General features: G+C 43.9%; 1 protein-coding gene across 4 annotated transcripts in view; it reads left to right on the top strand.

The window, feature by feature from the left end:
- The window catches only part of GLI2 (GLI family zinc finger 2), a 275040-nt gene that overhangs the window by 168287 nt on the left and 78878 nt on the right, over positions 1-27875 (top strand). For 3 of the 4 annotated variants that reach the window (XM_075001297.1, XM_075001298.1, XM_075001300.1), the window contains one exon: positions 10039-10144. In XM_075001297.1, the coding sequence (XP_074857398.1) occupies positions 10039-10144 (106 nt within the window). Of the gene's footprint in view, positions 1-9193; positions 9211-10038; positions 10145-27875 lie in introns of those variants that run through there. The other variant, XM_075001299.1, reaches the window with a different exon arrangement.

The raw sequence follows: 27875 nt of genomic DNA, 5'->3' as shown, positions 1-27875 counted from the left end.
CTGCACTCTGACGAAACTGAGGTGAGGGATTTTTTTGTTGGGATTGAGGGAATATTGTCCATTAATTAGAGGGGGAGGATTAGGAGGCAAATGTTCTTGATCCTTTGTTTCCAGATCTATCGTGTGACTTAAATCCAAATATTTCATTGCTCTGTGCCTCAGTTTCCCGAGATATGAAGTTATGATGAAGATGCTAATCTGCATTTTGGGGGAGAGGTTAAAATGTTGATTTTCTCTGGTTCAGTGAGCTAAAGAAGCACAAAATATCTCATTATTATTGGTTGTTCATTTCTCAGGTGTCCCATGCCAATCAGAGCATTAGCACTTCCAATTTTGCACCTAAAAAGACTGTAAATATCTCTATGATGTCCATTTGCCTGAAGAAACTGGTCCGGATTCCTTTTCCATGTCTTCTATCACAATTTCTTAATTGTCTGGAGGGGTCATTTACCTGCTACCCTCATTTAGTTATGCTAAGGGTGATGCTTTCTGCAGTGTGGTATTCCAAGTATAATGGTTTTCAGAATCAGGATTATGCCTTTTTTTGTAGTAACTGGTGTGTTTGAGACAGAGAAAATGAAACTGACCACTGCTCTCAACTGAATGGAAACAGACCTGCTCATATATGTCACATGCACTGTATGACCAAAAGCTAAAGGAGATTCTCCCATAGCATAGCTGGTAGCTTTTAGGAGCAGGAGTTACTGCATCTTATTGCTGTGAAGTTTTGAGTGCCCCCCAAGCACAGCAGAATGAAGTGCTAGTTCACCAAGGTATTGGTCAATATATTTAGTCGTGAAGCTATTCCTTTCTTCGAATCACCTACTCAAGGTAATTGAACAGGTAATTAATATAAAAGTAATGAACAAACGATAAATATGAAACCCAAATAAAATCCAAAAAAAATACAAAAGAAAACTATGCCTCTTGCAGCCTTGCTGATGGTCCTGCATATTAGAATCATTATGAATATTAACATCATTCTGTGGATTAACACATTACTACTTAAAGTGCTATGTGAACACTCACCAGTTCTCAGAGATTGGCAGATATTATCTCCATTTTACAGATGGGGAGAACTCTCACACATAGAAGGAAGTAACTTAGTCATGCAGTCAGTCATAGAAGTGGAAACTCTGTCTCCTTTCTTTAATCTCTAGAAGCTCTTTACAGAAAGGACTGATGCACCAAAAGTGCTACAGTAAAATGTGGGGAGGGAATACTATTATTCTTCAGGATACATGCTCATCTCTGGTTTAAAAATGTGCAGACAAGAGTGATTAGCAACCACATAATTATCCTTCTGAGGTAAGCACACCCTTTTCTGTGAGTGGTGTGTTTTGTAAACTGCTCCAAAGATGTAATATTAAAGTTAAGCTCTCAAGTGGGGGCTGATGCATTGCAAAGTGACAGATACTGTGTTTTGTTTGTTTCTGCTGTTTTTCCCTCTCTTCATCCTGTATTGATTTGGCTGGTAGCTCTGGGAATGCCTTTCCCAGCAAGGCGGTTAATATTCTGCGTGGTAATACATGACTTCATCTAAGGAGAATCCTGTAGCCAAACCTATGTGATCTGCTCTGTCATGTTTTTGTGACCCAATTTTCCCTGCTCTTTGTCCCAGACCTTCTCTGACCCCACCCCCATTATCTTCAGTGATTCACTCAGACCATTATTAATGGTGCATTAACTTTGGCTGGGCTTTCAGCAAAGATCTTTTGTTTGTGCCCATCCGTTTGCTCAACTCACTTAAACAGCAAGGGTGCATCTGCACTAGCCAGCTACTTCGAAGTAGCTGGCACACCGTTGAAATAGCACGCACTGCATGTACACACGCCATGCGCTATTTGGATGTTGAAATCGACATTAGGCGGCGAGACATCGAAATTGTTATTCGTATCCGAAGATGGGAATAGTGCCCTACTTCGACGCTCAACGTCGAAGTAGGGCATGTGTAGATGATCCGTGTCCTGCTACGTTGAAATAAGGGGACCCTCCATGGCAGCCATCAGCTGAGGGGTTGAGAGACGCTCTGTCCAGCCCCTGCAGGGCTCTGTGGTCACTGCGTGCAGCAGCAGCTGAGGGTCCATGCTGTGTGCAAGGGGTCTGCAACCGGTTGTCGATTCTGTGGACCTTGTGCTGTGCAGGGCGAGTGTGTTCTTACTTCGAAATAAGCTACTTCGAGATAGTGTGCTAGTGGACATAGCCCAAGATTGTTATTCTGGGGATGTTACAGAAACACAAATCTTTCTTCAGACACCTACAGCCCTTGGATGCGCTACAGTGGGAATAATGGTCCAATCACAATGCTTAAATTCCAAAGCAACCAATATGAAAGTGAATCAACTATCCGCATTCGCACTCAGACTCAGGTCTGGAGGGCTAGATTCTGCCATCCATTAGAGACAATGGCTGCATCTATACCACCTGTGAACTTTGGAAAGATGATCTTCCAGAAGATCTTCTTTCGAAAGTGCACGTCCACACACACAAAAGCAGATCAAAAGAGCAATCCGGTCCTTTGAAAGAGAGCGTCCACACAGCCCCCGCTCTTTCGAAATAATGGGCCAGAGATCGAAAAATCTGACACCAGGAGGACTGCCAAAAGAACTTTTGGAGAAAGGTGCTCTTCCTCGTTTGGGACAGGTAGAGGGCCTCCAGAAAAAGCAGCCCTCTTCTTAAAATAATAGGGCCAATTTTTCAGGACTTGCTAGTGTAGATATGGCCAGTGACATGGCTGTCTGTTTTAGGCACTTCAGTTGTAATGAGGACCATATTAGCTGAACATTTCAGAATCTTTAATGTAATTTATTCTGCAGTTAGTCCCACTGATTTCAATGGCACTCTTTGCAAAATAACAAACTACGTGGCATGAGTGTATCTTTAACCCCAAGGGATTAGAGTAAAAAAAATCACTATTTGTCATTTAAAACCCCAAAATAATTTGACCGTCAGTAGTTCACAGCCAGAATCCATTCCTTTCAAATCCTCCATGTGGATGAGGGCTGAATTAAAATGGGATTTTGAAAAGTGTAAAAGCAAAGTCAACCTTTTCTCCCATTTAAATGTAGTTTTGATCCTCTCTTTTTCCCTGGAGAAGATGAAAATATTTGACTGAAGGACTCTCAGGCTACGTCTACACGTGCACCCAACTTCGAAATAGCTTATTTCGATGTTGCGACATCGAAATAGGCTATTTCGATGAATAACGTCTACACGTCCTCCAGGGCTGGCAACGTCGATGTTCAACTTCGACGTTGCTCAGCCCAACATCGAAATAGGCACAACGAGGGAACGTCTACACGGCAAAGTAGCACACATCGAAATAAGGGAGCCAGGCACAGCTGCAGACAGGGTCACGGGGCGGACTCAACAGCAAGCCGCTCCCTTAAAGGGCCCCTCCCAGACACACTTTCATTAAACAGTGAAAGATACACAGAGCCAACAACTAGTTGCAGACCCTGTATATGCAGCACGGACCCCCAGCTGCAGCAGCAGCAGCCAGAAGCCCTGGGCTAAGGGCTGCTGCCCACGGTGACCACAGAGCCCCGCAAGGGCTGGAGAGAGAGTATCTCTCAACCCCCCAGCTGATGGCCGCCATGGAGGACCCCGCTATTTCGATGTTGCGGGACGCGGATCGTCTACACGTCCCTACTTCGATGTTGAACGTCGAAGTAGGGCACTATTCCCATCCGCTCATGGGGTTAGCGACTTCGACGTCTCGCCGCCTAACGTCGATTTCAACTTCGAAATAGCGCCCAACACGTGTAGACGTGACGGGCGCTATTTCGAAGTTACTGCCGCTACTTCGAAGTAGCGTGCACGTGTAGACGCAGCCTCAGTGTTAAGTGTAGGGCTAATCTTGCTTTGACAAGAGACAGATTTGTACAGACTGAAGGAAAAGGGTCTAGTGGACAGTATTAAAACTTTTTCATTAGAGGTGGAAGTGGCTGGAAAGTGAGTCTGCTGATGCCTCAGTTTTATGGACTCCCTAAAATTCAGACTTGGAAAAATGTTTGTTTAATAAAACACTACGGGCTTGTCTACACTTGCTCCCAACTTCGAAGGAGGCATGTTAATGAAAGTGTCAAACTTTGAAGTGCTGACATTGCCGTGGGGGAGAATTAGCCTAAAGAGGTCCTGTATATTCACCGCAGCACTTCATTAGTAATCTCCCATCAGCCTGATTACCGTGCCCCCTTCTAAGTTGGGGACGATTGTAGACAAGCCCTATTAGTGTTGTCTCTTTTTTTTTTTTTTTCATTTTCTTCACAACTGCCCCTTCCTTTTGTATAGGACTTTTCCTTTTAATTATAAAAAGAGTGCAGTACGTTCACAGAAGTACCGCGGCTCACACCTTGAGCTTCTTGTTCTTGGACGGTCGTTTGTGGGAGGGAGCATTCTTATGGAAAAGCACATTATTCTCCTCCACCTTCCAGAATGAACAGAAGTGCATGGGCCTTCAGCCGACTTCAGAGGGATCCCCATAAGCATATCTGAAGCCACAGCCCAAACTCTAAAGGCATTTTGTTGTGTGCAATATAATGTGTTCTCTTGGCTCCAAGACTCATTCACTGCTCCATCATAGAGGCCAGCTGCATTAAGCACAATAGTAATGTAAGTCATTCTTTGAAGGGATTTGTTTGCCATTTTCAGATTAGTCCATTACACACTGAGTTTTTTCGCCCTTATGTGTGTTTCTGTTCCTGGAGCACACTGTCCATTTGCAGATAGTTTCTCACTCCACCACTTCAAAACAAATATTCCAAACTTAGAATTGTCAATGTGAATTGCAAGCAAGACAAACCTGAATAATTCTGGATCTCATCAGCAAAAGAACATGTATGCAGAGGTAAAGAACTCAGAACAGTGAGCCAGATTCTCCCTTGGCGTAAACAGGCACCACTTTTTTACTTCACTGTGTTGGCGATAATTTATACCGTTTGAGGATATGATCCAGTATTTGGAAAATGTTATGAGATGGGGCCCTTCTCTGTCAAGTCCTGAGGTGGGGATTCTATTTTAACTCAAGAGAGTTGATAACTTTATGACTATAGGTCCAGGAAACCAGAAAAATGCTGTTTTGGGGGCTTGTTAATTCATCAACCATTGCAAGGTAATCAAGATCCCAAAAATAAGCATCAGGAGATTATTAAAGACATTTCATGTCACTATGGGGATTAGACATCTCAGCATCCTGCCCCAAAATTCCAGGCTTGTATCCATTAGCAGCATAGGGTCCTTGACACACAGCTATGCAGTTCTGATTCCACCCAGTAGAGGAAGTGGTGACACATGCCTACTGATCACATTACTAGCACATTAATATATATTATATACACAAGGACCATTGTTAATGTGAGATTTGAAAGAATTATATTCCACTTCACCTTTTTCTAGCTGACCTGTTCTGAAGGAGAAACATGGTAGACTTGAAGGTGATTTAGAAAAAAATTTTTTGTTGGTGTTCATTATGCAAAAAAAAAGTATCCAATGCAAATTTCCTTTGAAGCATATTCTTGTCCTTGGAGATAATCAGTGCCTGCCTCTGTCTAGTGATGTATCTGCCTCTGATATTTGCTCCCTTTCTGGGAGTTTCAGCTTAGGGACACCCCCTTTTAATCTTGCGTTACTTTTTCATCCTTTTCGTTATCTGATCATGGGATGGTCTTTGCGGAGAAAGCAGTGGGCAGCTCATGGCCAGATTGGCTCAGGCAAGTGAGGACAGGTAGCAGAGTCTTTTTTCCCTAATCAAAGCAACACAAGTAGATACATTCCTTTATGAGCTGTAAGTGCGGTTTTCATTCTGTGTCACTAACATCCCCATCAGCCTAGTACCTAGATGCTATAAACCTATCTAAGAACAACCTCATTTTTTGTGTGAAAGGCTCATAAGCTCATTGTCCCTCCCTCGTTTTATACCACTGTGATTTTTTTTCCCAATTGCCTCAAGTACAGGTCATCCTCTTACTTCTATTTCTGAGTATCCCATGCCAGAGATTTATCCTGGTTCAGATTGATAGAGAACTTTTACATGCCAACTCCCCTCCCAGTTTTTCCCCTTCTGGAATGCTCCGTATCATATCAAACTATTTTTGAATGGCAGAGACTTTCCCACAGGCCGCTGCCCGCTCTTCACCGTTAAGGGCTTTGTCCTACCAATGCAGATCACTCAGTTCTGAAACCTTTCAGCTGAGTTCAAATGTAACCCTAAAACCGTAACTTATGCTGGCCTATTTAGTTTGCAGAGGAGAAGAGTGAGGGGTGATTTGATAGCAGCCTTCAACTTCCTGAGGCCGGGGGGGCTCTAAAGAGGATGGAAAGAGGTTTTTCTCGGTAGTGATGGATGGCAAAAGAAGGAGCAATGGTCTCAAGTTACAGTGGGGGAGGTGTTGGTTGGATATTAGGGAAAACTATTTCAGTAGGAGTGTGGTGAAGCACTGAAATGTGTTACCTAGAAAGGTGATGGGATCTCCATCCCTAGAGGTTTTTAAGTCCTGGCTTTGACAAAGTCCTGGCTGGGATAATTTAGTTAAGGTTGGTCCTGCTTTGGGCAGGGTGCTGGACTTAATGACCTCCTGAGGTCCCTTCCGCCCCCTAGAAGTCTGTCATTTTATTATCAGTAGGGTTCTAAGTTATATAGACAAAATCTGCTAGTTATTTGTATATCCTCTGCTAAGTTGAAGGCAGCAGTGAGGTAAGTATAAACAAAGGATTGGATTGATTAGCTAAAACTTAGGAAATTCATTATGCCAGTCATCATATTCCATCGCCAATGGTTGCTTAGAAATGCTTCACCATGAGCTCCCTTGAAGTAATTGAGTATAATTGTCTTTTTAAATCATATGTGGGAAAACATCCATCTTTGTAAATGGCAGGAACGGCTGCCAGCCCTCTCCTCCCTTTGAGAGGGGCGGAAATGAGGATGGGGGTGGGAGCTGGCATTTGTGAATTAGGGATTGATCACCTATAAAACAATTCATTATTTCAGACTAAGCATCCAGAAGTGAATTAAAGGGAAAATTCCAGCTATTGTGGCATTTAGTGTGGTGGCTGCTCCAGACAATGTGTGTGGGCAGAATTGAAACCTAGCCGTGAAGCGCTGAAAAGAAAAATCACTGAAAACAACTGCCCCACCATCCTCTTTGCCCTCTAGGGAAACCAAATAAGAATTAGGCGATAGTGCTAGTAAAGGAGAATCTGGAAGTGAAACTGACTCATATCTCCAATGTCTAAATTAACTGAGATAAAAAAAAAAAAGCAAATGGAGAAAAATGGCACGTTTAATTTCCTCTCAACATGATTAAACTGGAGCCTGATAAGAAACAAGAGCAAGGAGTTCTTTTCAAACACTGGTGTTATGTGGGCCGTGCCCTAGAAAAAGAGGCAAAGCAGAAAGCATGTCTGCATTCCCCAAAGCATGAGAGTCAGGGAAGGAATGCTCTTGCAGATAAGTGATTCCTTGACTTCCTTCTCCTTTAGTCATTGGCAGTCATAAGAGAAGGCATATAGGGCCAGATTTTCAACAGCATCCAGCAGCGATTATTGTTCTTCGGGGAACTGAGCTCTGTAGACAATCTGACCCTCTGCAGCCCACAGCAACACAAATACTTAACCTGTCCAGCCTAGGCTGGCTATGTGAAGTAGCAGCCTCGTGCAGCAAAATAAATTGTTATGTATGCCAACCTAAATACTTGCTCTGCTGCACATCCCAGGCAGATACAACATTAGCTCTGCGACCCAGACATAAACCATGCTCTGCATAACTTCTTGCATTCCTCTGGGATCTGATTTCCTCTCTCACAGGTCTCATTGGTATCACTGGGTGCTGAGGGCCCATTGAAAAACTCTTGCACATTGTTTAATGCCATGTGCAAATGTACTGTGGAGCTAGTTTCCAGGTGTGGCAAAGGGGAGGTTCTGATGGAACTGTCTTTCCCCAGGAGATCAAGGCAGTCTCTGAATGATCAGTCCAAGCACCTGACAGCTGACAGCTGGGGTCATGCCTTGGAAGGGAGAATAACAGATACGTAACAAGCCATTAGCTGCGTTTTGGATGTGGCTATTCAGCAGCAGCAACATCATGCTGCAATTTCTAACTGAGGCTTGGTCTGCACTAGACCTCACAGGCAACTGCAGACACGCCATACTAGCTACGGCAATTTTGTGACTAGAATCGACATATCTGCAGTCGACTGAGTTCTGTCCTCACTGAGGGAGGTTGATGGGAGCGTTTCTACCATCAACCTCCCTTACTCCTTGCAGAGCAGGAGTACAGAAGGTTGCTTGCAGACCCCAGAGAGATCAATTTTGCACATCTTTAGTAGATGTGCAGAACTGAACTCCCAGCAGATCAGCCGTGACTTCCCGCAAGTGTAGACAAGCCCTTAGAAAAACATTTGTATCTTAACAGAAGTAATTTTTAAGTGGCTTTATTTAAAAGGCCTTCTATTACCCAGTGTTGTGAAAGAGGGTGCGTGAATCTTTGGCTTGCAAAAGAAAATTCTTAAAGGGTACATGTTTGTTCCACTTCATAACGCTATTTTCTTGGGGGTTTAACAGTTACTTTACTGTGTCCTCACATTTAGACAGGCTGCAAAAATGCTTCTACTGTACTGAGCACTGTATAGCGCCAGCTCTTCACGCTACCACTGAAAGTAAGCCTGCTGTGGAACCTGAATATTTTCCACCACAAGCAGCTTAGCTTAACTCCTGTCAGTGTATTTGGCAGGAAAGTTGTTTTTATGTCGTTTGTTGCCTCCGCTGGCAGCACAGCTCACGTAGTATCCAGATACACATGTTATGCTGAGCTCAAGGATTCTGGATTGAAATGCAGATCAGCTCTTCAGCTCCCCTTCCTGACTTGCCAGGACATAAACATACAGAGATTTTTAATGCCGATTTTCTTCAGCTGAACCTAAAGGACCAGATCCTCAGCTGCTGTAAATCAACAAAGCTCTGTTGAAGTCAAAGCTACATTGTTGTCACAGCTGGGACTGTTCAGTCATCCTTACAAAAGAGCGTGGTGTCAATGGAAATGCACTGATTTACACAAGCTGAGGGTCTGGGCCAAGCTGTGAAATCTTCAATCAAAAAATTTTGTCTAAGAGACTGCAGTCTGGCTGTTTTAGTTTTACATCTCATCCCAGCTACAATGTGAAGTGCACAATCAGTAAGACCAGATAATACAGCCTACCAAAGGCCTTCTATATGGTATATTTATTAAGGCCCTGCTGATTATCTTTCTCTTAGCTTCCATAATTTTAGAACAAAAGGCCTGGGCCATAAATCTGGATAATCCAGGGTGATGTGAAGAAAAATTCGTCAGGTTCTTCCATTTTGTCCAGCAACTTTTTGAAATATTTTTGCTGTAACTTTTGCAGTCAGTAATGAGTAGTAAAGTCTGTGGATTTAATAAGTCAGCGTAGGTGTTCTGTGTCTTCCAAAGCCACTTTCTTTCCTTCAAAGATGAAACATGTCTCTCAAGTGAGTAAAAAATAGGGCTGCAAAAGAGGACAAGTCAGAGCAGTTTGGGTCCTTTCCCAGACCCTGAGCCACACACACTTTTAGACGCCTCTGCATACACAGTTTGCATTTGTGCCGCTCTTGCTGTCATGCTTTAGGTAAATAATTCCAACCCAGGCTGTGTATACAGACGTTCAGGTAAAGTATTGCTGCCATTTCCAGTGTTGGGAGTGGGATCGATCCGGATGCTGCCCAGCTCTGTCGAGTCTCATTTGTGTTACAAGGCTATTTTTCCTGGGTGCTTCCTGTAATCTCCCTGTGTTCAAAGAGCTCTTAGCTGCTTGTATTTGTCAAAAACCCTGTTGGAGATCTTTTATGTGGAAGATGTAGGATTTCGCTGAATTACTTTGATTATTTATTCATTTCACTTCTCTAGTGCATGATAGCGCTGATATCATGAAGACCCCTTGTCTTTGCATTGCTCATGCTCTGAAATTCATGGAGATTTAGCTCCTTTGAAATTGTTTTAAAAGGGAAGGAATGTTTTTGAAGTATTTTTTTTCTTTCCCTCAACAGTTCCGCAGCACATTTTTCCAGCCTTCCATGCCCCTTTGCCAATTGACATGCGTCACCAGGAAGGAAGGTACCATTATGAACCTCACTCCATTCACGCGATTCATGGGTAAGTCTCCCACCTCTGCTCCCATGTGCTACTAAAACACTTCAGTCCAACCTCTTCTGTTTCTTTTTATCGAAGCTAGGACTTGAGCGTGAAGCACAGCATAACGGTTCAAGCACTGGTGCTGCTTGTCAGATTGGCTCCTTTCTGTTTTCTCACTAGGATTTCACTCATTATTTTTAAAGATGTCTTTTTTCTCTAACCACCTCTTTAACTCTGTTTAGGCATGGTGGAATTTTTTTTTATTGTCTTAGTGATTTTGTTTCTTTTTGTTCAGGGCATACATGTAGACATCCCCACAAGGATGTTAAATTGTATTGTATTATGGTTGTTATCACCAAGCAGTTCAGCTACATTCAACTCTTGGGCCCAGTTGTGTGTACCACATACGACTAAGTCAAAAACTGCCTCTCCCCTTGTGGGTTCTAAAGTTATCTGCTCTAAGATGCAGTCATTAATCGTGTCTGAAAATTTTATCTCTGCACTGTCTCCTGAGGTGATGTATACCTAGTCAATGGGGATAGTTGAAACCCACCCCCCACTGATATCGGTTTTTCTGTTTTGGTAGTGTGTGCCTCTAATTTCCCTAAGTATTTCACGTTGACTATAACCAGCCTTGACAAGTGGTCAGTAGCATATTCCTACTGCTATACTCTCACTATTCAAGATTGGGTAAATAAGCATGTGTTTTGACTCAGGTTATATATTTTATATCTGGGTTTTTTAAGATCTGGTGGTAATCAGAACCTGGATTGCTATTGGTGTCAAGTATTAGAATGATTCCCTTTTCCACGGTCCTCCCCTTTCTCCAACAGACGATAACAGCACATCTCTTCATCTGGAGCTACTTGTGAGGGACTAGTCTGGTTGACCTCTACGAGTCTTCTTGGTCATAATTGTTTAGGGTGTGTCTAGTTTGTCCATTTCTCTTTCAGGGTTGTTACTGGGCATCCAGTTGTTCTGTTTCCCTTGTCCCTGCTTTTTTAGGGAACAGCAGCTATGTTCATGTCTTCTTAAATCCAGACGTGTTTCTTCAAGGCGAGTGGCTATGCCTGAAAAGTATGTCAGAACTTGCCAGCTTGTTCTTGCTAGTTGGTTACTAGTATTGTATGTGAGAAAATTCCCAGTTGATCAAGTTATCCCAAAATGTCTGGTGGTCAGCAAGACAGATGTTCACTACATCCATCCCAGTGTGCAGATGGACTTGTAATGGCCACATTCCCCACATGGAGAACCAGTAGTTGCCTGTTAGCATTTAGGGGAATGAACTGTGTAAACAGAAATGGATGCTCAGTAGCCGAAACCCTTTTTCATTTAGGATCATTCAGCTCATCAATAGGCCAGCAGTACCCAGCACAGAGTCTCTTCCTGAATAATGCTTAGTGTATTGGAAACGTAAAGAGCTTGTTCATAGATCTCAACAGAGGACATTCACTCTCCCTTTGAAAGTTGCAGCCATGTTAGTCTCTCTTTTGGAGCCTGCTTTAAAAGGTTGCCTCTGTGAATGGGGAAGCGCTGTAGGTGAACAGCAGATCGTGGCTATGCAAGGTTCTCTGTGCAAAGGTTCACTGGCAGGTACCACATTTCTGAGGGAATAATCTAGACTGGAAAATCAAATGGAACTCTGTTTTATTTGCATGCTTGTGTAACCCACACTCCTTCTGACTGTGCTGTATTGTCCATCGAGTATGGTGTTTTTAAACTATGTTCCGCAGAACACTGACATGCCGGGAACAACTCAGAGTTGTGAAGCGAGTATCTGACACTTCTTTGATATCATACACTGATGGTATATATTTTCTGTTATTACAACCAGATATCATGCTACTTCATTGCTATGATACCTGATTAAATTACTTCATTTTGTTGCTATTTGTTTTTGTTTATCAACAATTTTTTGAAGAAAATTTTCATAGGCTATGTCTACACTAGACTCAGCAGGTCGACCACGGGTACTCCATTCTAGCTACACCAGCTGCGTAGCTAAAATCGATGTAACTGTGCTAGGCTACCTTCACCTTCCCCTGAATAGACAGACGACAGGAGAGTTTCTCCCGTTGACCTCCCTTACTCCTTGCATTTTGCAAGGAGTATATGAGTTGATTGTGACCCATGAGAGTTGGGTTTCATGTGTCCATGCTAGACACATGAAATTGAACCCCAGAAGATCCTGAGCAGGTTGCTGTTCCGCAGTAGTGTAGACGTAGACATAGGTGTTCCACATAAAAAAATGTCGTCGTTTGGAGTTCTGTTGTCTCAAAATGTTTAAGAAACCCTGGTCTAGTGGCACAGAGACCACTTACTGAGACAATAGCCTTAGCTACCAGACAGTGGGCTTTTTAGCTTATGCAGTAGAAGCTCACGTTCTCGGCTCCTGAGGTTCCAGGTTCAGCTCCTCTAGACAGTGTTATATTTGTTTACCACCACCTGCTAATGGATAGCCTCAGACCTGCTCACCCATCTGTGATAGCCCCTGTTTTGCTAAGAACTAACGGAGATTTTCCTTTCACTTGAGTGAAGCAGGCCTGGTGAGGGGGGAGGGGCAGCAAGAGAACGCTAGTTCTATTCAGGCTGTTGTTATGCTGCACAATGTCAATGGAAAAATTCCTGTTTGCCTGCCAATTGATTCCACATTTTCTTTTATCTCTTTCTTTCCTTCTTGAATCTTCAGCCTCACCTCCTTGTTACCTCTAGTCTTAAATTTCTTTTCCTCACTTTCATTCCCTTCATTTGCTTCTCTTAAGGTTCATCTACACTTACCAGAAGATCAACATGATGAGAGTTGATCTTCTGGGGTTCAGTTTAGCACACACAGTGGGGCCATGCTGAGTTGAGTCATCCAGGTTCCACCATTGACCCTGGTGCAAGGAATCATAGAACACTAGAACTGGAAGGGACCTTGAAAGGTCATCGAGGTGTAAAGGAAGTTGATGAGAGAGTTCCTCCATCAACCTCCCACTATGGGGCAGCGGAGAAATCAATTCAGGATACATAGGCTCCAGCTATGCAATTCACAAACCTGGAGTAGTGTATCTTAAACTGATTTCTTCCCATAGTGTCACCTGGCCTTATGTATCATCTTCTGACTCTTCTCTCGACCTGTGCCTTCTGCAGAGACAGTTACGTATCACTTATTCTCATCAGCACATGACAGTTGAAGAAATGTTGGAAGCCAGGACCATCTTGTGGGGTGGGCTGTTACACGCAGCACCCTGACCACTGCACAGCTGTTGTATCTGGGTTTGCTTGATTCTGCCAGCATAGTTTATACCATCAGTTCCCAATCTTTTCACGAGATTGGACCCACAATCATCCCACTCAAACTGTTCGCGGACCCCTATCAAAGCCAATTCTAGCCACTACATACACTTGATTAAGTGAAAAAGAAAACCGCAACATAGATTTTTGGACAACAGTTAATAACATTATTTCAAGATATTTAACTAAAATAATAATAGATTGTAACCTTTCAATTTATTTAAAATTTATTTTCTATGATCGTTTTATTTATCTTTTATTTTCTCATTAGACCCCCAGCAGTCTGCAAACCCCAGGTTGGGAATCACTGGTTTAGACTATAGATACCTGTAGTTAGCCCAGTGCTAGGGACAGACAACATAATTTGTTGGGGTTTTTTTTCAGTAATATATACATTTTCCCTCTAGAAAAATATCGTACATGCTAGAAAGAAAAATTGAATCTCTGGGCTTTGGCTGTATGATTAATGTGATCAGAGCTTGACAGAGGTTCCCCAATTCATCAAGACCATATTCTAGCTGTCTGCTTTCTTGCCGGTACCAAATGTATCTAATTACATGAACATTGCACAGCAAATTAGATGTAGTCTCATTTGTTGTCAGCCAAGGAGTCTTATTATTTGCCTTCTGGTTTGTGTCAAAGGTTTGTTTCCCGATTGCTCAAAGTGACATTGCTATCCATTCCTCTTTATCATTGTTTGCATATAACCTAATGAGAACACCGGTTATTTTATCATCGCTGTCAGGTAGTAATCAGCAGGGTTCTGTCTAGTAGGATGGGCCATACAGGATAGTCCTATGTACAGGGCTGTTTGTTTGAAACTTTAAATAAAAACTTGATGTTTAGAAAAACTGCTGAGTAATAAAAGAGCTCTGCATTCCCCCTGGATGCCCATTATTCCAGTGCCCAGGAGAGTTGCCTGATTTACATATGATGTTGGGTACATTGGCATTTCAGTCACTTTCACTTTAAGAAATATGACAAATAGTTTTGGGGTTTTTCTTTGACTTCTTCCTATTTGCTAAACTTCAGCTGCATGGACCCAGTTGCATTCAGAAGCCCAGCCTAGAAAATGCTTAGCATGATCTAAATTGCACCTTTCAAGCCAAAATGATATTTACTTGGTCTTTAGGACATTCAGTATTTCCATCCCCCATCCCTTATTTTTGCTTTGTTGCATGGTATATCAGCTGTGTCATCTGTGGAAATAGCAGGGCAGACAGACAATGTCAGCTGCCGCCACGGGGTATTGGCACAATCACAGCATCTGCTTGGGTAATGCAGAAAAATCTCACTTGTGGTCACTTTCTGTTCTGAGATTGGCAAACGTCCGACTTCCTTAAATAAGTTTCTTCACTCTGTTGTTGCAGTGAAAATCTGTGGCTGCAACAGGAGAACTGAATGAGCCTCATTCGATACCAGTGAGAAGATAGTGGTATTGAGATGTCCACATGAATTCTAAAGTTGTTGTTTATGTTCATATGAATAAAGGAGAGAGAGGCAAGGGGAAGCCCCTATGGAAAGCAGGGGAGTAAGGAGGATGAAGTGGAGAACATGATGAAAATAGATCTCACCATAAAAAAGAGAAGCTGGCGGGGGGGGGGGGGGAGATTATACTAGTGAAAATAAATGTATTATATATGGCATATAACTTCTAAGACCATCATCAGAATCATCTTAAAGGTTGCAAATTCAAGGACTCAAAAGTTAATAGCAAATACATGCTTGTGCAACCTTAATTCTGCTCCCTTGTTGCATATGTGCTGTGATTATACTTAATTATACAGCCATACAATTTCTTTTCGACAACATTCCTATCTTCTTCCATGAACAGGATGGATGAATTATGATATGCAACATTGATTGACTGATTGGATTTTCTCTCTGCAACTTGTCATCACAGTTTGCTGTAAGCAGAACACAGACCCAATTGATTGGCTGAGTAAAACTTTCAGACTCCAGTATTCCACTTTGCCAAATGACTTCACTTGATGCACAAGTAGTAGTGCAGCAGAAAAGGACTTGGGGATTATCGTGGCTGAGAGGCTGGATATGAATAAACAGGGTGCCCCTATAGCCAGGAAGGCTAATGGCATGTTGGGGTGTGTTAGGAAGAGCATTTCCTGCAGATCTAGAGATGTTATTACTTCCCTCTATTAGTCACTGGCAAGGCCAAATCTAAAGTTTTGCATCTGGTTCTGGGCTCTCCAGTACAGAAAAAATGTGGATGCATTGGAAAGGGTCCAGCAGAGGGCAGCAAAAATGATTAGGGGCTGGAGCATATGACCAATAGGAGAGGCTGAGGGATTTAGGTTTATTTAGTTTACAGAAGGGAAGATTGAGGCACAATTTGACAGCAGGCTTCAATTTCCTGAGGGAGGCTCTAACGAGGATGGAGAGAAGCTGTTCTCAGTGGTGCCGGATGACAGGACAAGGAACAATGGTCTCAAATTGCAGTGGGCGAGGTCTAGATTGGATACTAGGAAAAACTGTTTAGCTAGGAGAGCAGTGAAACACTGAAATGCATTACCTAGAGAGGTGATGGAAGCTCTGTCCCTAGAGGTTTTTAAGTCCCAGTTTGACAAAGCCCTGGCTGGGATGATTTAGTTGGTGTTGATCCTGCTTTGGCAGGGGCCTGGGCTCAATGACCTCCTGAGTTCTCTTCAAGCCTTAGGATTCTATGATTAGAATAAGAGCTTGCAAAAAAGAGGATATTGTGTTTTTAAGTTAAGATTCTTCATTAGGGCCTTAATCTTGGTAGTAACCCCATTTGAACAAAGTGACTAATATCAAGTTGGCAGGAGCTTGTCCTTAAATAGAGTAAAATTTGTTCCAGAGCCAGCAGGTGATTATTAGTTGCCTCTTTCAATCCCCATGTCTTGGCTTTCTTAGCTACCCTGTTTCTCAAAAAAAAAAAAACCTGTCCAACAAAAGCCCTAACTCAGCTAAAAAAACTTTTCCAAAGCAAGAGCCCTCTGGGCTAACCTTGTAAGCAGCGTGCATAGGCTTGACTCGGCAAGAGACTTTTTAATAGTAGCTCCTAAGCAGAGGTTAAAGCCCTGTCAGATGCTATGTAGAGTAACAAACAAAAGCAGTGTTGTTGTTTTCACTGGTATACCAGTGGCTTTTCAGGATATGGCTCTGACTTTATTTATTTTTCAACAAAACTGTTGTTTAATCACCCAAATTCTGTTGTTGCTTTTAAAAAAAAAATCTAAGTTCATAGAATCCCAAGACCAAATTCACCAGTGGTGTAAACACACGAAATCCCATTGGTTTCAGTGATTTGTACCAGAGCTGACTTTCTCCCAAAAGAGCTTGAGATGGAAAAAACTTACTCCATATCCCTTGCAATGCAAAAGTATTCCCTGTTGTCCCTTTCTTAGTGCTTGTGTCTGGGTTAATTTTAAAGTCTCAATAGATTTCATTTCAACAAGTTCCCTGGCAGCTTAAGTTTTCCCAGATGTTGAACCTGTGGTTTTTTGTTTTGTTGTTTTTGTTTTGTTTTGTTTTAATACATCTGGCCCTGGTCTTCCTAGGTTTTACTGTACTTGATATCCTTTTTACTATGGTAAACAGTTCTTCTGCTTTCTGGATACTTAGAACATTTTTTCCCAAATCAGGTCCAAACCATGCTTGAAATACAGATATGTTTTTGGGCAGGGCTGTCAATGTTGCCCATAATTTAGCTTCTTATGGTAAGATCCTCTTTTCAGTTGCTTATAACTTTGCTGAACTTCAACCATTTGAGCAGCATTTTTCCATGGTGGGTGTCTGATCTGCTTCAGGCTGTTTTGTTAAGTTTCAGCCACAATGGTTCAGCTACCTGCAAAAACAAGTTCGGGGAAGTTTTGCTTTGTTACAAAAATTGTTACAGCCAGTTCTTGAGAAGTTCTAGTGCTCCATGGTTTGCAGCAGGGACTTGAAGCGTGGCAGGTATCTTGGGCCACCTTGGTGTCAAGACTACCTCTTGTTGGTCCTTTGATGTAGATAAATGCTTTGTACAGGGGGCTGGACTCTATGACTTCCTGTGGTCTTTTCCAGCCCTAGGATTCTATGACTTTCTCTGCAGTTGGTACTGGTGATACCTAGGTAGCCTGGAAGAAGCTGCTTGACTTGTGTGTAGATGGGACTGGATGCTGGTGAATGGAGAGTAGACTGGGACGAGGTATTTCTGGGATGACTGGGACCTGGGGTGGGAATGACTAAGATCTGATGGAACACTCGGGGCCAGGGCAGGAGCTGTCTCTAACTTGCCCGAGGCTGGGGTGAAAGCTGAAATTTGCTGAAGAATCCTGGAGCAGGAAACTGGAACTTTCTAGGCAAGGAGATGGATAGGGATGAGGAGATGGAGACTGGAATGAGGAGCTGGGAGCAGCCGAGGATCAGAATGGTGCAGGGAGGCATAAAGACGCCTTTGCCCATCCCCACCCTCATCTTGAACTGTGAATTGTGTGTGTCCCATCGTAGAAGCACAACACAAAATTTCAGCTCATGGGGAGTGTTTGAGGAGACAGGCAGCACACAACCCATTAAACCCAGGAGGGGTTTCTGCCTCTGAGAGAGATGACAGCAGTCGTCCCAGCAGGCATTTAAAAAGGGAGACTCCTTCATTAAGGTGACTTCCTTTAAAAAAAAGCACGCTAGTCAATTTACCTCAGAATGTGTATGCCAATAAAATGTGTGTGTTTTCATATTTGCTTAGCTACAGGAGTAGCAAAGCTTTGGCACATTCTGATTGATGGTACTGTGCTGCTTGGGAGATAGAGAACGCTCCCTCCGGAGTGAAAGCAAACAGCTGCCCGGAGACACACTTTTGTGTATTTTGCAATTTTATTACTTTGACCAAATAGATACGTTGCTCGTTTTGGAAAGCAGTTTTGGCTGCTTATATGGAGTTTACTCTGTTACCTTCTTTCTCCCAACTACCCTTTCCCTCCCTCTCCAACACTTCCTTTCTTTCACTGGCTGACCAAAGAGATCAGCACTGGATTATACAGCCAGTTTTGCTCGAGGATGCTGGTTCAAATCCACCCCAAATCTGTAATTACTAAAAGCTATGACCATCTGATGGCTCTTTGGCAACTTTTGTGAAGGGATCTGGGGAATGTTAATGCAGCTCTGACTGTAAAACAAGCGTGGGTACCTTGTGCCTTTTCGAGAGGCCAAAGATTAAATGGTCAGGGTACTGTATTGGGACTGTGTTGCTTTGTGCATTTGGGGAATACACTGAGGCAGAAAGATGAAGTTTCTAGCTCTCTAAAAAGGGATGAGAGTAGGACCTTCCTAATGTTATGTGAGAGCTAAGGTGAAATGTAGGAGCTGCTGACTGAGTGCTGACTACTGCTGCATGACCCTTTCATCTCTACCATCTGCCCTGCGGAGCTGCACAAACTGAGCACCCACAGTTCCCACCAGGTTCAGTAGCAGCATTGTGTGCTCAGAATGTGTAAACATATTTAGCCATTGGAATCCAGAGCTGGCTTTTCTGGCACCTTTCACCAGCACTAAAGTAATATGAAATTAGGAGCAAGAGATGTTGGCTGCTCACATGGCAGCAAGGGGAGTTTGTATAGCTTCTCTGTTGGTATAACCAATTTCCAGCCTGAAAACATAAATCAGCCCTTCTTCCGAGGCCTATTCACAATGTTCCAGGTTTGTGTCAGAGTAGTGATTACATATAAATGGGTTTCCTTAATTTGAGGAGACATTTTCTTTAGGATCTCTATTTGCTAAGCATCTTAGTGGAGACTTTCAAAACAGCCTAGGGTATTTAGACACTTTGCACTATTCTTTTAATGGAAGATGTCTCTAAGTCTCCCAGAGTATTTTGACCATCTCAGTCATGAACAGTGAGTAGTGTCGGTGTCATAAACCATAAAGTAAGGCACAAGCCTTGCAAACTGAATTAATAAATGTACTTGGCCCAGCCTGTAGCTGTTACAAATTGGCCTAAGTACAATGAAGTTAGTGGATTCCCATTGGCTTCAAGGGAGCTGTGCCAGTTACCATGAGCTGAGGGTCTGGCTTGTTAAATTGCAAGACTTTTTTTCTGCAACGTGAACTGTAACTCTGGCTTGATCCAGTTGCTGGTGGGTATGTACAACTAGTTAGGATATTCTGCACTGATAACAGGAGTTGGCTCTCTGAGTGGGTTTATTTAAATCTCTAGCACGTACTCGTTGATGACATCACTCCATAATCCGCCATTGGATATAGTGAGTGTGATTCTCAAAGCTTCACATGAATAAGTTTTAATTAATAACCCCTTTGCTTACCTCACTCTATTGTAGATTGAAAGTGACTTCATGGTCTGCTCTTATCTTACTCACACTTTAGGAAAAAATGAATTTCATTACCTTGCTGCGTTTCCAGAGGTAAATATCCATATGATCATTAAAGGCAAAAAAATAAAGGTTGGGCTACTGTCAAAATGTCCCTTCTGTGGAAAGTCTTATAGATCCTGCCCGTCGTATGGCCCATGCTCTTAACTTTCTAGGATCCCTTCAATAATCTGTTCTTGATCACAGTTAATGTACTGTACTGACCATATGCTATAACGGACGTGAATAGCTATTACCTCTTGCCACTCATTTTTGAAAATTTTCTGTCTTTCCACACTAAATGTGAAGAGGTCCCCCATTGCCTTCCATTTTTCTTAATTGTAAATCCACCCTGTAAGGACATATGTCACAACCAACCTACTTCTTGTGGATTCATGGAAATGAGATCTTATGGTGACCTGCTGCAGCATCTGGTGCATTGCAGTGCCAGTGCATCCTTGTTCCTTGCAGAACATTCTCCATGCTGTGTCCAGTTTTAAATGTCCCAAAGGATGGAATTCCACCACTTCCTTTACCAGACTGTAAATCTAATGGAGCACTCCATTAATTTATTTTGATGTCAGCCTACATCTTTAACATGAGCCCCATACTTCCAGCAACTCTGTCGTGCACTATCCTAATAAAATGTTGCACTCCAGACATTTGCAGAATATTATCATATTTTTCTTGCTCTTAGTAATCAGTTAGACTCACAGTGGCCTATAAAATTTCCTCCAGAATCAATTTCCTCATTTTCCATTGTTGTTATCTGAAATCCTTCCAGCTTGTAGAGAAGATCCATCAGTGACACTGGTTAGTGATAGAGGATGAAGAACTTCCTTTCCTCAGGTCTGGACATTCTGTCTCCACAGCATTCTTAACCAGTGGCCCAAGTGAGCGAACAGTGGAAGGTATTGAGAGAGAGAAAAACGAATGACACGAGTTTTGGCTTACAACACTGGAATGAAAATTCAGGAACTTTGATATCCATGCATAGCACAGATCTGTAAAACTCTTGTCCAAAATCCCCCACATATAATAATGCATAGAAGTCCAGTTCTTTTGGAAGGATGAGGACTGAATCAACTCTAGGGGGATTAGAACACGTGCTTCAAGGGACTTTAGTTATTGATGCTAAGACCACCCAGATGGCCAGGGCAAAAATAATAAAAATAATTTAAAAAAAACCTCTTTGGAAGACCTGTGGATCTGGTGCCTTCCCTGGAGCTCTCTCTAGGCACACACATTTGCAAAAATTCAAATGGCAGAGCAGGGTGCTGCTGTTCTGAGAAGTTGCAGATCTGCAGGAAGCTTCAGCTGGAGTGATTTCTTTCAAGTGGGTGTTCTGGATCCATGATTTCATTGAGTCTCAGCTGTATGTTCTTCTTCCATTTGCCAGAGCTCTTTGAAAAAGTGTACCGTTCTATAACAGGGGAACACTGGAATAATTTATGTAGCGGGGTGTGCCAAGCACCACTGAACCAAATTCTAAACCCATTAGATGGTGGAAACCACTTCAAACCAGGAGGCATGGCAACATCTCCAGCACCCCTAGTCCCAGCACCTCTATAATTGTATGCCTTGTAGGCTTTTTATATCTTTTCTGTTTCCTAGCTGAAATGAAATAAACCAACAACAGAGTTAAACTTTGATATTGAGAAATTAGAGAAGGAAAATAATCTATTTTGGTGAGGTAACATTTTCAAATGTGTGTAAATGAGGTAGGAGCCTAAATTCCATTTTCAAAAACAACGTAGGCATTTTCAAAGGTCTGAAGAAGTGGGTTTTTCCCACAAAAGCTCATCACCTAATGAATAATATTGTTAGCCTGTAAGGTGCTACATGACTGCCTTCTTTGTTTTATGAAGATACCAACTAACACGGCTACCGCTCTGACACTATTCTATGATATTAGCGATGTAAAGATGTGGATAGGCACTTAGTTGGATTTTGAAAAGTACCTAAAAAGATTAGAAGTTTAATTTCCATTGTCTTTCAGTGACATTTAGGCTCCTAACTGCCTACCTCACTTTTAAAATGGGACTTAAGATCCTAAATCAAGGACTTTTGAAAAATTTACCCTAGATCCTGTTGGTAGCACAGCGCCACAGTAATAACAGGATGAAGACAAGTTATTCTGTTTCGTCCTGAGTGTTCTTAAAAATCTTTTCCCTGATGGTCCGAGAGGTACTTTAGCTACTTGCAATTTGCAAACCAGATGAAGGACTAGTTAGCTGCTGATTGAGTGCCTCCTCTGAAAACCTCTAATAAGATCCCACAGAGTAACCACATATCCACAATTACTGCTGCTAGAGGAAGGCCTAGAGGACTGTGGTTCATACGTAAATAAAATAGGAAAGTTTCTAGTTAATTTCTACTTTCGGCACTACTTTAATCCAGATACTTTGTCCAGATTCTCAGAACAGCGTGACTTAGTACAGTTCTTGTTTTATCTCACCTTTCTTACCAAAATGCTTGGCAGTATTTAAACAATTTGAGAGAAGTGTCTATGTGATATAAATGACGGAAGGTCATCATATAAAGATATCAGGTAAGAATTAGTGGTCCATCATCAAGCCAATAAATGAAAGGGATTTTTAATTTCAGAAATGTAGGCAAGGGAGGAAAAAAGAAAAGCCTGAATAAGAGATTTGAAAAGACATGGCCAGCAGATAAGGCAGAGTGATATAGAAAGGTTTTCAGGGCAGCAAAGTCTGTGTTTAAATCTGTCCCTACTCAGAAAAGCACTTAAGCACATGCTTAATTGGAAATATGTTCCTGAATCTCACTGATATCAGTGGGATTTAATTACATGCTCAAACACTATCCTGAGTTGAGGCCTTTAAAACACCCACTACATAGATTTAATTAAACCATACTTATCAAATTCTGCTGTTAAAACATTAATATTGCATTCAATTGACAGGACAATCTGAACTTGCCAACTGAGTTTAGACTTGTCACAAGGTTGAGCTTTTTACTGATCTTTCGATGAAGAATTGGGCTTCAGAAGTGTCGCTCTTGATTAAAATATAAATTAACAGGGATGATACACTGATGACACTCAGTCCAGTCCTGCAGTGCTAAATGTCGGAAATCTCCCACTGAAATAAATGGGCTTCTTGTCCTGAATCAGGACTGTGGTCATATATGCAGTTGAGGGAGAAGAGATTCTCTTGGAGTAATTTAGCAGTTTGAATGACCTAATGCTTAGTATGGTTCTGAAAACTTAAATATAACACTTACATATGGTACTATAAGACTAGGATACAATAAACTTGCCCACTATATATTGTAACCAAGTGTCTCATACAGGGTCCACTTAACATAGTGAAAGTTTTTCTTTCTGTTGACCTCAGTAGGTTTTGGAGCCTGTGTGGGGACGCCAGTCATCTACAAAATAGGCAGCTGGTGAATGGCATTGAACTAGTTCTCAGTTACAGTAGAAACTGTGTGTCCCTAATATAGATACTTCTACTGTCGCTATTGCCCGAAGTATCTGAGCACCCTTGTATGTATTTATCTTCGTAACATCCTTGTGAAGTAAGGAAGTACTATCATCGCACTTTACAGAAGGGGAACTGAGGCAGAGAGTCACTAGGTGATGGGCCCAAGATTTCACAGGAAGCCTTGAGGGAGCAAGAAACTGATCCTTGGATTCCTGCATCCTTGACTAACATCCAAACCCTGCTTCCATTCTTCCTCTTTCATCTGTGCTCATCGTTCTGGGAGCCAGGGTGCAGCCAATTAAAATGCGTGAATTACCGTGTGCTAGGGCCTAGGTCAGTGAGAATAATGTCCGAGTCTCCATAGACAGGGAGTGAAGAACATTCCTTAAATCTCCGAGCACAAGGGCCAACTGCTCCTTTTCCTAGCTGCTTCTGCAGCCTCCTGTTGCACTATTTCTGTCTGTAAAGCTGTGTCTAGATTTCCGGGAACCGCTGGCAAAAGATACACAAACAGCGCAATACATTTGCGTGTCTTTTGCCAACAGTTCTAACAGGAGAGGCTTTTCTGACATTTGACCCGTCCACAAAGGGCCAAATGCCGGAAAAAGCCCCCTCTGTTGAGACATTCCTTCTTCCTTATGGAATAACATGTACGGGGATGTTGACAGAATGTTCCCAACCCTTATGCCGAGAGATCTGCAGTCTGGGTGTGTGCTCTGTCGACAAAACTTTTTTTAGAAGTTTTGTCGACCAGACACCTGAAGTCTAGATGTAGCTTAGGGGAAAGTAGCTAGCAGTGTGTGATGGAGTTCAGGGGTCCCCAAGCTCTACACCCCATTCACAGGCGGGATTGACTCTCTCACAGCAGGAGAACAGCAGTTTATTAGCCATCGGGGCAGAGCATCTTACCGAAGACTCAGTACAGCAATCAGAGACAGCCAGCCCAATCCATGTTGGGGAGAGGAGGCCCTGAGGGGACCTCCCGAGCTGGGGCCTTGCCCCCTCCTTTGTCTCTCTCTCTCAGCCCAGCCCAACCAGTTCCCAACTCCCAGCCCAAACTCAAACCCCTCCGGCTCCACATCCCTCCCCCACCCCGTCCGCAGCACAAAGGTGCCGCCCAGGCGACCCCCAGCAGGAGCCCCACACCCTGCACAAGCCACACACATCCACACACTATCCCCCACTACATCATACAGTGTAAAAAATAATGTGGTGGGTGTATGGGAGGGAGAGTCTGCAAAGTTGAGCACAGTGTATTTAAACATCTAAATAGACGTACCCTTGCTTGCACACTCGGTAAGGCTATGTCTAGACTGCAGGGTTTCGTCAACAAAACAGCCATTTTGTTGACAAAACCCACGGAGCATTCAGGTTACGAAGCATGTTCTGTCGACAGTAAGCCGACAGAACGCAGCGCTTTTGTTGGCAGCCGTACCCTGTTCTCCACAAGGAAGAACACCTCTGTTGACAGAGATCTGTTGACAAAACACCAGTCTAGACATTCTGGGAGGGCCTTCTGTCAACAGAAAAGACCTTCAGGGTGCTGCGCAGCTGCCCCGGGGGACACCCTGTCCATAGCAAGCAGTGCTCTATGGTCCCTGCCTCCAGCCCCTCTTAAAGCCAAGGGAGCCTGGGAAATCCTGTGTGAACAAGCTGAAAGCGTGTGAACAGCACAGCAACATACAGCTGTGTCCCACGCCCTCGCAGCCACTCCTGAGCAGCCAGCGTTCCCTGTGGCTGAGCAGCAGGTAGCTGGCGATTTCCTGTGGGCCCTCAAGGGACCAGCCTTCAGGAGTCCCAGCAGCCACTTGGGGCAGAAAGAGGCAGGCCCCCTTCTGGACTGGGGCTGAGATCTAGGCCCTTTTGGACCTGTGGAGGGAGCAGAAGACCCTGCACGACCCCAAAGGAAAGTGCTGTAACCCGCACCATCTACCCCTGGATGGCCACCGCCCTGGCAGAGCAGGGCCACCCCCGAACCATGGAGCAGGTTTGGGAGAAGGTGAAAGAGCTTCACCAGAGCTGTTTCAGGGTCCAGGATGCTGCCCGATGCTCTTGGGCTTGACCTGCCACCTGCCCCTATTACAGGGAGCTGCATGGTATCCTGGGGGTGGGAAACACATCTTTGCCATGTTGCAGCATGGACACAGGGGTTGACCCCTGCCCCACCCCCGCAGTGGAAGCCCCTGGAGGAGGAGGCCTCCAAGCCCCAGCGCCCGCTGGAGCCAGAGCTAGACACGGGGCCGGAGGCCAGCAGCAGCCTCTCAATTGTCCTGGAGCTGGTCCCTGCCAGCCAGACCACTTCCTGGGAGTCTACAGAGATGGGCAAGGATCCCTCCGGTGAGTACCCCGCATGCCACCCATCCCAGGGCGTGGGAGGCAGCCACAGATGGGGTGTGCTGTGAGCATCACACGGCCGGGACCTTGCGCTGCATGGAGCCATGTGCAAGGTGTGCTCCACCCAGATCCAGCAGACGGCTCCCAGGCACGGGCACCAGCCTGCTGCCAGCCTCGTGGGAGGCCAGACGAGCCCCCATTCCCCAGGGGGCGCCCTGCCAGCACCTGCCACAGCTGGCAATTGACTGGCCACAAGGGCACCAGCCTGACCCCAGACACACCGAGGACTGCAGCATCCAGCACGTGGGCATGCCTGCAGGCGCGAGGCAGCACCTGCTCCCATGGGCAGCGCGTCGAGCGGCAGGTGTTGGTGGGGGGCGTTGCCAGGGAGGGCCAGGCTGCTTCCAGCTCATCCACCATCCATGAAGCTCCTAGCCCACCAAGCCAGGGGGAGAGGGGAACATTATGCGAAGCCTCTGTGCAGCAGGGCCCATTGTGCAGGCCACACATGGCACTGTTCCTGGGACATTGCCGTCCCTTGGCCCCCAGGGCGTTGGGCATTGCTCACAATGCAGGGCAGGGACCTAGGGGCTGCGTTGTGTGAATGACTGACCATCTCACCTACTTGTGTCCCTCGCAGCTGCGCTGGCGCTGTCTGAGGGCCAGGCCAGCCCACAGCCTCACTGGGATTCCACCTGCAGCCACCTGATTCACAGCCTGTCCCCACGTCTCCACCCCCCTCACAGAGCTTGAACAGCTGAAAAGAGCCGATTCGTTGTATTCCAGCTCCAGGAGGGCAGGGCAGGAGCGAGGCCGGAGCATGAATCGGTGGATTCATGTCGCTCCAAAAGCGCTGGAGGCAGGGGAAGAGTAGGAAGTGCAGGGCCCCAGTGTGTGAGAGGTGCATGGGCAGAGGGCCAGGCAGGGGGGTCTGTGGGCCACAGGTTGCCATTGCTGCATTAGGTGTTCAAATGGCAGCACTCTGTGCCTAGCCAAGTGTCCAGAGCCCACAGTAAAACTTCTCTTGACACGGTAGAGACGGTGAAACATGAGATGAATGCTCAAGATTTGGAACAGAGAGGTAGCTGTTGATAGTCTGTACTCCAGCAAAACAAAGCAGCAGAAATGTAGCACTTTAAAGACTGATAAAATGATTTATTCAGTGATGAGCTTTTGTGGGAGAGACCTCAGGATCTCAAATCTCAGGAACTGGGTTGGTTTTGGTTTGTTTTGAAGCTGTAGTTAAAAGAAAAGAAAGATGGAGACATCTGACTCTACTGGAGTTTCACAAGGACTTCCTAAAAAAAGTGCCAGTAAAAATCGGTACCTACAGTAGGTTATGGTACATTTGTTGTTCATTCTTGGCCAGTTATCCCTTTATTATGCTTACTTTGCTAACCCCAGGGGGACTTGTTTCCTAGTCATATATCCTTTCAGCTCTTCTCCCTTTGGTTAGCTTCCTCTCTAGATGTCGTCTTTGGTCAAGCTTAGTACAGTGCCTGTACGTTCTCATGCTTTCAGATATTGGCTAAAAGCAATGTTACAGCAGGCTTGCATGGGTGTGATAGTCCTTACATCATTTGTGAGTTTCAAATACATCATAGTGATTATTTTGCCGTTTTATTCTGCGCCACATTAAAAGTTAGGCAAAATGTGATTCACACAAAGGGGCGTTATTAATATTGAAGTTGTGTTCTGAGTTTAATTTCCTGTGCTACTCAGAATACATTTGTATATTTAAACCATAAATTAAAAATCAATTTCATTTTTTGTACCTCTTAAGCTGTTTGTTTATATTGGACACATCCCTTAACTTTAACAAAGGTAAACTTCTCACAGATGCCTCTTTTCAAGTGATGTGGGGGTTTAGAACCTTAGGTTTCACTGCAAGCCAATTTGGTTGGGCAGTGAGCAGCTAACAGCCTGACTTTCGCAGTAATTTAGCAGCCTAAAGTTGTGGATAGGCACCGAGTTGGATTTTCAAAAGCACTTAAGCATGTTAGGAGCCTACCTGCCACTCATTTTAATGGGACTTTTAAAATCAGGTCCTAAGATTTTTAAAGATCCATAGGTATTGATGCTGGAGCCTGCAACTCATTTTTGAAAGAAATTCAGGCACAGGTTTTGGCTTCTAAGTGCCTAAATCCCTTTTGAAAATGCAATGTTGGCTGCCAAACCTGTTCAGGTGTTGCAAGTCTGAATGCAGCAGTAACTAAAATACCTTTTGAAGTTACTTAAGCATATTTAAAAGTTATACCCCAAAGCTAGAACTGCTAGTTCCACAGTTTCTGTTCGTGGATTGTTTCTATTTATCCCTAGGCCTCTGTACCATGGTAATCTCTGAAGTATCTGGTAGCTAGTGTCCACTGT

Source organism: Carettochelys insculpta, chromosome 8 (assembly GCF_033958435.1).
Source record: "Carettochelys insculpta isolate YL-2023 chromosome 8, ASM3395843v1, whole genome shotgun sequence".
NCBI lineage: Eukaryota > Metazoa > Chordata > Testudines > Carettochelyidae > Carettochelys > Carettochelys insculpta.
Note: the sequence above shows the minus strand (reverse complement) of the source record. Positions and strands in the feature narration are given on the sequence as shown.